The 12,846-nt window shown below is 36.7% G+C and overlaps 1 protein-coding gene across 3 annotated transcripts in view; it reads left to right on the top strand.

The window, feature by feature from the left end:
• The window catches only part of LOC122799824 (serine/threonine-protein kinase 32A-like), a 1,819,471-nt gene that overhangs the window by 1,282,278 nt on the left and 524,347 nt on the right, over positions 1-12,846 (top strand). For all 3 annotated transcript variants that reach the window (XM_044069142.1, XM_044069143.1, XM_044069141.1), the window contains exon 7: positions 6,098-6,187. In XM_044069142.1, the coding sequence (XP_043925077.1) occupies positions 6,098-6,187 (90 nt within the window). The remainder of the gene's footprint in view (positions 1-6,097; positions 6,188-12,846) is intronic.

Here is a 12,846-nt window from a genome sequence, read left to right as displayed (position 1 = left end):
GCTACACCACCACCTCTTAGATTTGGCGGTCAGAACAGAGAGAGAGAAATCCAGGGGGAAGGAATTCAGAGTCGCTTATATGAGGTTTTAGCCAGGTTTCAGAGATGGCTACAATGTCAGGAGAATTGTGATTGAGCCAGGTGTGAAAGTGGGTTAATTTATTATTCACGCTTTGGGCATTGATGGTGAGGAATCTGAGGTATTTATTGGTGGATTTGTTGTAGCTGTTAGGGGGGTTTGTAGGAGAGAAGTTAGGTCCTGGATTGGGGTGAATGCCACCGGCTAAGCAAAGGTGCATGAGAAGGGGAATACATTTATATGGTTTACAATTAGATAAAGATGGCCGGTAGAGAATAGGTTTAGGTTTGCAGTATTTAGTAGAGTTTGAGAAAAGTTTTACTTTTAAGAGATGGATAGGAAGGGAGGGAATTAAGGAAGCTGAGATGTTGAGTTGTCCTTCCATTGTTTCTTTGTAAATTGCCTTTCAGGTCTCCTAGATCTTTCCAATCTTTTTGAATCTCATCTGATTAATTCTTGTAATTAGCATGCAGTATTTTATATACTCTACTAATTATCCCTTTTCTTAACAGCAACTTCTGTTCTAGACTCAATTAAAAACTGTATCAGAGTTGGTCTTTCACTTAACACTCCCTTATCCTTGACTCTTTGTCTATAGACTGATTTTAATCCCTGGTAGGGGAAAGCAGTCTCTAACATGCAGTCCAGACTTCTGCTTGCCCTCATCCCACTCTCTTACCTTTCTGACTGTATATAGTTTACTCCCAGTACCACATTTAATAATTTTAATTTATATACAATTTTGTATACAAAATTTATATTACTTGAAACTGCTTGCCAGTCTCTAATAAGCTAATATAGACTGAAATATTTCATTTTTGTGGTAAGATATGAATATGGCATCATATGTATACAGGTATCAAAAGTACCAGTTAAAGTTTAGAATACAAAGTAAGTTTTGGCAGAACTTAACTGCAGCATATTTTAATTTGCTGGAGATAATGGGTGTTACTCAGAAATATATAATACACTGTGCAATCATGTTTCTACCAAGGTAAATCAGTGCAGTGTGAGTGAGTGATGCAAAGGCATCTGTAGAGCTATAGTGGTAAGTAGGTTCTAGCATGTAGTGCTACAGTCATCTCACTAGAGAAAGCTGCATACAAATGCTACATTCTAAGGACATGGCTAATGCAAATTAGTCATGGACACTTCCCAGATGCCTTTCATGGGATGAGAATAACATGCTAGAGGGACTCAAGACAAGGTCTACCATGATATTTTGGGAGCAAAGCTATAGAAATGTACACCATCTTTTGACTGTGAACATCCATTGATGTTTGTGTCAGATGTGGAGCTATTACTACCACAGCAGGTAAATATTTAGAAGGGGTGCGTGTGTGTGTATGTGTGCATGTGTGTTCCTGTATATGTCTATGTAGGGGTATACTTGGAGCTGTTTTGGTGTCATTATTAACATGTTTCAGATTTTGTGATGTTATGTGTTTAACTAGGCATGTCTGCACCAGTACGTGTGGCTCTTTGTAGGTGCCTGCGCATGTGGGTTGGTAGGGACAACACTAGCATGGTTACTCCTGCTTGCTTCATGTTCCATTGAGAGACGAGATAACAAGTACTTATTTGTTTTTGCTGAATGAGGTTTTTTTCACATCTCTGAATAATGTATTATCACCATAGCACTACTAGAGCTCCCCAGGACTAACACTGTTAAGATGCTCAGGTCTTTAAATACCTCCCAGTATGTAAACATCTTGACACAAGTCAATACTTTCTAAAAAATGCACCTTTACTGGTATAGCTACTGTCATGCAAATGTTATCATTCATTCAGAAACTTCAAGTGAATGATACTGCTGTCTAGATTTTTGCTTAAAATTGCATAACATGTATTTATATGAGACTATCAATTTGTTTAAGCATGGATGCGACTTTAATTCCAGTTTATCTGTAAGTTATGAACCTAGTTTCGCGAGTTGCTAATTTCACTATAATCAGACCTTGTTTTATTTTCCTGCAAATTACTAAGTAATTTACAAGCATACAATAAGAAAAGCAACAAGAGCTTTCTCATTATATTTGTATTCATTTAATTTGCATACTTTGCTTCCTGAAATAAAACTTTGCAACAGTCTTTATCTTATTTATGACCTATTATTGTTAGGCATCTTAGACATGTGACTTCAAGAAGCACCAGCATATTCTTGATGAAACATTAACATTTTTTCCTTGTACAGTTTGCCTAATGGTTGTTTTTTACAAATTCCATTTCCATGAAACAAGATGCTTAACTAAATAGCGCTATAATAATAGCTGTGAACTCAAGGACAATAAAAATTCATATATGAAACATAGAATTCAAGAGACAGCTTAAGTGCAAATAGCACTCTGCATTTTAATATCAGGAGCCTATTATGTTCTAGTTCTAAAAATGCAAATTATTCATTTTTTTAATTTGGACCTTCGAGTGTATCTTATTTGCTTTCAGAATTAGCACAAAATTAACCCCTTTCCTGCTGTGCAAAAAAACATAGTATTTTGAAAAATTCATGATTTTTTTCATTGTAAATTGTAACAAGTGTGTCAAATTTCCCATATGACAGTCTGATACATTAATGCATAATACCAAACTTTAGAATATACTGAAAAAAGTCACGAGTATGAGTTAACCATCTTATAACTGCAAACACTTTCAATTGCTAAGACATTTCAGTAATAATAAACAGTGCACACAAATACATGCCATAATGTCACACATTTTACGTTTACAGTTTGCACTTTTGCTTTTCATATGATTAGGTATTAATCAGATAATAGTAACTGACCAAAAGATGCACATGTACCCGCACTTTTGTGTGCACTTGCGCATGTGTACATGTTTGTGCATGTGAGCCCACACTCATGTGTATGAGTGTTTGCATGTGCTCCCACCCTCTTATATATATGTATATATATATATATATATATATATATATATATATATGTGTGTGTGTGTTTGTGTGAATATGTGAGTATGTGAGTATGTTTCTACGTGTGCATGTGTATGTAATTGTTTGTGCATTCACACCCGCAGTTGTGTGTGTGTTTATGGTGTGTATGTGTGTGTGCTTTTTGTTTGGATTGGAAGTCACTGCCTGTGTAAGGTCCTCTTAGTACGTGTGTTACACAGTACATCAGGTAGGAAGTACTCAGCCTAATAGTGGAGTGATTCATAGTCATGCAAATTCCCAGGTAATGAGATGCTGCCCTTTTGTGAGTATGGATGACAGCGAATCAATAAAATGAACTCAGCAGATTGATACAGGTCAAGCTGTGCTGCAGTGCCATTTACTATAAATATTTGTTGAAATGCTATATTGTTTCATATTGTTACTCCAGAGTTGTTCATTCTGATATACCAGGCTCTTGCTTGTATTTATAAATAATTAAAAGTTATTTTATTAACATGCTAAGAATAATTTAGCACAGATTTGTAGTGTCAATTCACATTAAATTATGAACATGTAAATTGAATGTGATATGTTTTTTTCTTAAATAAATCAGTCCTCTTTTTGTTCTTGAAGTTTGGAGCTATAACAGAAACATTTATGGCATTGCTCCAAATATCTGCAGAATAATGCAAGCAATTCTTTGGTTTTAAAGAAACCAAGATGCTGGGATAGCAGAATAAACAAGTCTGATGTAACAGCATGAAGCAATATATAAAAAGTATTTATTGTAAATGGTACTACGCGGTGGTGGTGCTGCGGTAGCATTGTCGCCTCATGGTCAGACGCTGTCCGGTTCGATTCTCAGCTAGAGCGTCTTCTGTGTGGAGACATGCGTGAATGGGCGTACCTTCGTTGAAGGTTGTGCATCAGGGCTGATAACTCGGCACGTAAAAATCAACTACCAATCATTAGCGGACCGGAGCTCCACTGTGGCGACCCCTAACCAGGAAAAGCCGAAAGACACAACAACATTGTAAATGGTACTGCATCATAACTTGACTTGTATCAATTTGCATGTGACTGCTAAAATACTTACTGATTCATGGTCATCCATCCATACTCACAAAAGGGCAGAATCTCATCACGCCACTATTCAGCCTAGTACTTAACATCTGTTGGAAGACCTTACATAGCTAGGGACTTCCAATACAAACATACACACACACACACACACACACACATGGAGAAGCGCATCTACAAACACACACATACACACACATTGGCATGTGCACACACACACACACACACACACACACACACACACACACACACACTCGAGCATGCATATACACGACTACATGCTGTGCACACATGCACAGACACACACACACACACACACACACACACACACACACACACACACACACACACACAAGTGTGGGTGCGCATGCACAAACACATGCATGCACACATGCTTGCACACAGACACACTAGTATGGAAACACATGCACACACAGAGTATTGTCTTGCGTACAGAGAGACACAAAGTCATAAAATACCTGTATCTGCAGGCAGAAACGAGAGCCATGTGGAAGAAAGATACCTAGACAGTTCCAATAGTAGTAGAAGCAATGGGTCTTATAAAAAGAAATTTACAATTGTATTTAGATATCTTACCAATTCGCATAACACAGTATGAATTGCAGAAGGAGTCATTACTGGACACATTGCAGGTGCTGCAAAGAGCACTTTTGGCTGACATCAAAGAGTGAAAGAATACTAATTTCATGAACTTTAATCGTACTTTGACTTAAGAATGGGGTCCATTCCCGTCATGGTATTAGAAACCCAAAAGACTTGGAGAAATTAAAAATGGCAGTAGTTATTCACACACAGGCATTCATTGACCCACTCACACACTTTCCCATTACGCACACACAGGCTCTTATTCTTATGTAATTATTTGTCTGTGCTGTGAATGGAGAATTTAAAAGTTCATGATTTTAATGAACTTATTGAAATAGGAGTTTTCGAAACTTGTAATTGTTCTGAAGTCTCTTGTTCACTTCAACATGAAAGAACTCAACAATAAATTATACAGAGATTTCTTGTTTCCTCATAATGTGTTTGTTTATGTAATATAACGTTTTCATTCTGTACAGCAGGTCATCGGTCTCTTTTTAATCTGTTGATAGGTATTTTTGTTATTTCATGTGATATTCTTTATAATGTATTTTACAAAGTGTAGATTTTTTTTGTCAAATCCTAATACAAATTATTCAATTAAAACTCATACATATTCAAAAATGTGAATGTTAGTTAGACAGAGCATTCATACATGCCCATTATAAATTGAGCCTTACCTACAGGAAAAAGTCTGGCTACCACAGCTTGATACAGTACAAACATTAAGCAGAAGAAGCCAGGTAATACACCCTGCAGAAATAACAGAAACCATCCCTGCCACATAGAAATGCCCAATGAATGAGATAGGAAGGGTTTCTGTTATTTTAACAGGATGTACTCCTTGGCTGGTTCTGTATCAGGAAAGTTTCTAATTTTTAAAGGGTGTATGGATTGGCTGCTTGTGTTTTACTGATTTACTCTTCAAGCGTCAGCATTGCTCACTGTGTATGCATGTGCATTGTATCAGTTAGATGTCTGCTAGCAGGCAAGAGGTGGAAAAAAGTGAACTATGACCATACAGTGATATTATTTAAAAAAGTTAAGAAATGTCTTTCCTAAATAACATCATTGCATAATAGCAGTAACTCATGTTTTGTTGTGGGTAGTGCAGGATTTACCCACAGCTGGATTTATTTGACCATTTGGGTTTCATCCTTGTGATCAAAGCCATACCAGCCTAGGGTAAATTCTATATCATTCATGCCTAAGAGTGACTGCTAAAATATTAAAAAAAAACACAGGTACTTTTCTTTACTTTGACTAATGTATGTCATTCCTCTGTAGGTGCCTATAAAATGTCTCGTTTTGATTAACATTTCTAGCTGAAATTCTGTTCTTTGACCGATGTTATACAGATAACTCATGACTGATTAAAACTTTAACGCTGCAGATTGCTTTACAGTGACAATGTTTTACATAATTAATATTTACATATTCTTTACCTAGGTCATGCACACATTACGGATTTCAATATTGCCACTGTTGTAAATAAAGAAATGCAGGCTACATCAGTTGCAGGCACAAAGCCGTATATGGGTAAGCATTTCCAATGAAAATATTTAAAACTTATAAACATGCATGTTTTGAGGTATTTTTAATTAAAATAAGTTTTTCAGTTGTATAAAAATTATTAAACATTACTCATCTAGAGTCAGAAGTATGCCACTGCACTGACGCAAGATGGTTTTCTTCCTGAAAACTGCCAACAGCTGGTAGTGAAATTGCATCCTCTTCATCAGAAGACCAGCAGGTGGGGGTGGATTACATCATCTTCATCATAAGACCAGCAGGTGGGGGTGAGAGGTAGCAGAGAAGGTATGCTCACTTACTCAACAAGGAGGGGGCTGATTGATTCAGAGCAGCAGAGCATCACTGCCATAAGGTGGAGATATGGAAGCTATGCTTTTCAAATGTTGCTTCTTTGTGTCCTAGAAGTGCCTTGAGCTTGAATGTGCAAGAAAATGTTATTTTATTTTACATTTGGTGACCGGGCTAGTCTAACTGGATACATGTCCATTTTCAGTAGAGGCCCGGGGAGAAAAGCTCCAAGACACATACAAAATACAATATAGAATGTTGCAACAGTCCAAGCTTAAAACAGCTGTTGTTAATAAAAAATACAATACTCATAGTGAGCATAACACAAACAGTAAAAGGTAATGTACAAGAGATGTTACTATATACATATATTTAAATCGCAATAACATGGTCTTTTGGTTCTTTAAGGATAAGTCTATAAAGGTAAGAATATTCATCAGTGTAAGGAAAGAAAGTTAGTCAGGGTTAGTACAGGGGCATAACCAATGTGTACTGAGAAATAGTTTTAGATTCTGTTTAAAAAGTGTTAATGAAGACAGAGATACGAGTTCAGTGGGTAGAAGATTCCAGTGCTTTCCAACAGTATTAGAGAACAGAGATTGTCCTGCCAAGTTGTTGGATCTGCTAGTACTGATAAGCAGTTTGTTTGAGGAGCGTAACATTTTCATATTGTTGTAAGGGATAATGAGGCTAGTGAGTGTTGGAGTGTTGGTGGGTTGATACAGGGTCTTATGGGCTATAGCAAGCTGGTGAAATTTAAACTGGTTTAGAAATTCTAGCCATCCTAGTTGCTTTAGATTAAGACAGTGATGAGTTTTAAAAGGAGAGCCCGTGGCAAATGTAGCAATATTATTATAGGAGATTGCCAGTTTGTTGAGGTTGTTTTTAGAAAGATTAGTGTATATAGGTGAAGTATAGAGTAGAGTGGAGATTAGGTGAGTTTTGGCTATAGCGGTCCTGGCTACTGGTGTAAGAAAGGGTTTGATTCTATAGAGCGAACCCAATTTCTTGTTGACTGTTTTTATTATGCTGTTTATATGAGTATTGAAGTTAAGGTTGCTATCTATTGTTATTCCTAAGAGTTTAGTGGTTGGGTCAGGAGATATGAGAGTGCCATTATTAGATCTGAGTGTGAAATTTATTGAGGTAGACTTTCGGGTTGGAGTGAAAAGTAAAAGTTTAGTTTTGGGGGGGTTTAGGAGGAGGCAGCAGTTTAAAAACCAATGTTCTACTGTATTGAATGCTTTTTGGGTAAGGGACTGTAGTACAGTTGGATAAGTGGCTGAACAAATTATTGTGGAGTCGTCTACATATTAAATTCAGGTGGCGTAAGGAATTGCTGAGTGAAGGTCATTAATAAAAATGGAAAATAGGAGTGGGCCTAATATGGAGCCCTGTGGAACACCAAGGGAAATGGGGAGGTGTGTAGATAGATTATTATCCCATAGCACGGCCTGTTGTCTATTGTCTAAGTAAGATATGAACCAATTTATGGCTAGAGGTTGAAGTGAAAGGGATTTCAGTATAACTAAAAGGAGCTGGTGATTAACCATATTAAAAGCTTTAGATAAATCAATAAAGACTGCAGAGGAAAGAATATTGTTGTTACGGTTGTTAATGCAGTCTGTGAAGGATAGCAGGGCAGTGGTAGTACTGTGGAAAGGTCTAAATCCATGTTGACAGTTAGCAAGTAAATTATTTTGGAGTAGGTGGTTAAGTAGTTGCTTATGGATGCATTTCTCCATTATTTTTGCTAGAGGAGATAGTAGAGCTATAGGACGATAGTTTGAAAAGTCATTGGAGTTCCCACCTTTATGTAGTGGGATGATGTGAGAAATTTTCCAGATGGATGGGATAGTGCCTTCACTTATGGTTCTGTTAACCAGAATGGAAATGGGATAGGCTATGGCTTTAGCTCCTCTTTGCAGGTATTCTGCTGGTAGATGGTCAGCTGAGGGGGTGGTAGGTTTTAGTTTTTGAAGAAGGGAGCAAATAAAGGAAGTAGAAACTGGTTGTAACTGAAATGATAGAGGTGGGCTTGTAGTAGATGTAGGCAGATTTGAGGTCTCTTGAGGTAAATGACTAGCAAGAGTTTAGATGGCATCTGTGAAGAAAGAATTGAAGACATTAGCAGTATCTGTGGGATTCTCAGGGTTAGAGCCTAGTGGGTTAGATGTGATAGATTGACCTGGGTATAGTAGTTTGTTAATGCTAGTCCAAAACTTTTGTGGCTTCTTTTGGTAAGTTTGCAGTAGTTGGAAGTAATTTTTTATCTGAGGATGGCTTTTTTTGTATTATTTCTAAGCTGTCTAAAGGTTTGGTGGTTTGTAGGATTCTTAGTAGTACTCCATTTTGCATACTACTAAAATGCATGATTAAAAACCTGTTCAGGCCTAATGTTTATAGACACATTTTGGATTCTATGGGTAAGTATTAAACCCCCCTCTTCATCGACAAAGGGTAGTAGGATGAAGTTAAGTTAGAGGTAGTACTAGTTGAGGCATGCCAGATTTCCCTCTCTACTCCATTACAGAATCTACATTATTTGTATTGAGAGAAGCTGAGAGAATGAACAAAAGTGGAGCTTAATGGGATAGTGAAGTACAAAATTACAGTAAATGATTGACTTTGGAGAATGAAATGGTTCTTTTTTGGAGGAACTGGAGGGATTGTTGAGACTGGACATCTAGGACAAGCCAGATATTTAAGTGGACAGGAGGAAGGTAAAATGGAAAGGGTAGAAAGAGAAGGAGTTAATCAAAACTGAACATCTGATTATACAAGACACTGATGCTGTGATGTTAGTGGATGGAAAAGTTCTTGGAATTAAAATAATAAATGGAACACTGCAACCTTTCAGTGAGATGTTGGTTACAATTTAAAGGATTAAAGATGACCTCTAAAGCTTGGTTTATCAGAGAAGGAACATAAAGACACATTCACAAGGAGATAGTTGGAAAAAGAGTGGGAGGATATAAAGAAGGATTATAAGCATGGCAGGCTTTATACTAATTTGAACTTCAGGAGTTGTGATAGGGATGAATTATTCTAAAAGAGATTGGAGGGGATGTCTGAGGAGGCTAGTTAGACTTGCACTTTGCTGGTTGTATGGGATAAATACATGAGGTGGGTGTATAGATGGTATAAGACCACTTTACAGTTATTAGGAAGTTGTAAGGTTGAGGATGGAAAATGTTGGAGATGCTGTGAAAAACTGGCAGGCTCCGTACATGTGTTCTGCGATTGTGCTAAAATAAGGAACACTTGAGAAGAATGCATGAGTGAACAGAAAGCAATAAATGGTAAGAAGTCCCAACTAACTGTCTTCATTATTAGGGACCATTGGAGAGAACAGAGGATGGGAGACTGCAAATGTACTCATTGGTGACTGGGTACAGAGGCTGGATACTCATTGGTAATTGGGTACAGAGGCCGGATACTAATTGATGATTGGGTACAGAGGCTGGAAGGAGATATAGTATGGAAGAAAAATGTACTAGAGAAAAATAAGCTTAACAGATACAGGATAGTGTTAACATTAAAGTGAGACAGAGAAGGGAAATGCATTATTTATCTTATTTATTGACATTTGTTTACCAGGAAAGTTCAACTGGGTAATAAATATCAATTTCCAGTGGAGGAAGAAAAGCTCCAGAGAATTAGATAACAAACAAAACTGTAGAACAGATCTAATTAAATAAAACATATATACATACAATCTGACAGTTAAATAAGTAGGAAACACTAAAGCATGAGGAGATACACATGATGTAATAATAAAAAGACAAAAATGTCAAATATGTCAAGCATTATACACCAAAGTGTTAAAAATCTAGGGACACCAACTGTACACCATTCTGAGAATAGACACAAGTATAACTTTCACCCTCTAACTCCTAATTTTAGTTTTCCTACTGATTTTCTTGCAACCTTAGATACTAAGGGGATTCATAAAGGTTATCACAATATGTAGACTATGCCTACACTTAGGTAATCTTTCTGAGTAAATACATAGCACAAAAAATGATGTAGGGTTGCTCTTAAATACAGATTGTGTACATTTAGTGTGCACTTAATATAAACTTATTGTAGGCGATCATGAATCTGGCCCATAGTCTATTTAGCTAGGAAATAAAAACATATATATATATATATATATATATATATATATATATATATATATATAAAAGAGATATAAATTCCCCCTAAGAATGGGGAGATGGAAGGTATTGAAAGGTACGGATGGATAGTAGAATAAGTGGTTAGTATGAAGGTAAAGTAGGTGAGATGCATGGACATAACCATAACTTACAGTGAAATTCTTTGAGAGAGGAATTAATTACATGGGGGGGGGGGGGCTAGATATAGTTCTTAATGAATTTGTGATAGAGTTCCATAGTTTGGCTTTGAAGTGTGAGCACAGACTTTGTGGCATACTTTTTTTTTTGGTTTATTGGTTTCAAGCAGGTTTTGTCTTGAGAGTTCAGAGGGCGATTTGGGAGATAGTGATGAAGTACTGAGAAGACAGAAGGGCAGGTAGAGGGCTTATATTGTATTTTATTGGTTCGAAGAAGTTGTGTATGGTTTAGTTAATGTGGGAGTTCTGACCAGATGACAGCATTTAATGCAGAGCAGTAATGAGCTTTATGTGGCAGGTTAGCTAATAATTGCTTCAGCTATGATTTATCTTATCATAACATTGCTCCAGTTGTGATTTATCTTACTATAGCACTGCTCCAGCTGTGATTTATCTTATTATAGCACTGCTCCAGCAATGATTTATCTTATCATAGCATTGCTCCAGTTGTGATTTATCTTACTATAGCGCTGCTCCAGCTGTGATTTATCTTATTATAGCACTGCTCCAGCTGTCATTTATCTTATTATAGCACTGCTCCAGCTGTCATTTATCTTATTATAGCACTGCTCCAGCTGTGATTTATCTTATTATAGCACTGCTCCAGTTGTGATTTATCTTAATTATTTCCTACAGTATTTTTTCTACCCACATATCATTCTTTTCTCCAGATACTGCATTATTTCTGTTTTCCACTAACTTATCTCCTTTTCCTCCCCTGCTTGCATTTTACCTGACTCTCCAGACACTACATTTTCCTGTTTTCCTATCTCTTGCATTTATCCCCCTTTTTACCAATTTCAGACATATCCTTCATACAGTCAAACCCAAATATCCAGTACCTTTGCATATCCTATATGCATGTTTTATATCCTGACTCCTCTCCCCATATTGCTGATAACTCAATTCCTTATTTTTTTTAACATTCATTAATCACATGTGATGTTTTTTCCCCACAGAAACATGTATTTGGCTAGCTCCCCATAATGTAATACACCTCTTGCTCCTGTGACATATATCATGAATCGTAAATCGACAACATTTTCCAGTATCGTCTTTACCATAATATCTGCCTCCCATTCCCATTCCATAATCCTCTATTATCTTTAGTCATTTTTTACAATTTTCATTTGTTGTCAAATACTTTAAATGTTCAACAATATTTTTCAGAGAATGCATCTTTTCTGAATTGCAAGATTTTTTACATACTGAAATAAGTTTTCTGTTAAATCAAAAGATTGGATATGTTTATTCTCAGAAACTTTCCCTTTCAAGATGTACAAAGTACCTTATATCAGGGGCTTTGAACCCCAAAGGCATCACAACATTGCCCCAAATAAAATATTTGTCAATAAAAATGTGTTTTTTTTATTTCTAACCCTGACTAATCTTCTGGATGTCATTATTTACATTCCTGCTTTTCACTTGCTTTCTGTTATCACTGACATTTGGAGTACCAAATAAAAGGTTTTGCCTCTTGTGGCTCACCAAAAAGATTTTCAGCTGTCTGTTTAAATGACAGAACAGTCATCATCAGGCTTGCATTGCTCTTGTCACAAAAGGAGATACTGCCAGCCCTGGAATTCTGCAAATAATTATATGTCATTTGTGAATATCAACATGATTCATATAGAGGTGTGATAAGCAGAGATACCTCCAACACAGCTGTCTGGGATTTTGTAAATGGTTATGTGTCATTTGTGAATGTCAACATGCTTCATGTAAGATGCTTGTGTTACAACCTCAATAGAACTGCATGATCTAAAGTTGTCTTCATTTGCTCTTCAACCTGTGGGTACTCGGATCCAGCATGGATCCGACTCGGCCACCTTTTCAACATCTGATCCAAGCTCCAATCTCCTCCCTTACCCATAATGCCCCTGTCTCCCTCCTCCCTTCAGATATCATTTGTCACATAATCCACTGCTCTGAGCTTTTTTTGGGTAAGCGACTGACATTTTTGTGAGTCTCTAGTTTCCTTTTACTTAAATTTCTCTCTTTTCTATCTGTTCTACCTTTA

Source organism: Protopterus annectens, chromosome 4.part0 (genome assembly GCF_019279795.1).
Source record: "Protopterus annectens isolate FY-2018-M chromosome 4.part0, PAN1.0, whole genome shotgun sequence".
Classification (NCBI taxonomy): Eukaryota; Metazoa; Chordata; order Ceratodontiformes; family Protopteridae; genus Protopterus; species Protopterus annectens.
The sequence above is the reverse complement of the archived record's forward strand: the minus strand, read 5'-3'. Positions and strand labels throughout refer to the sequence as shown.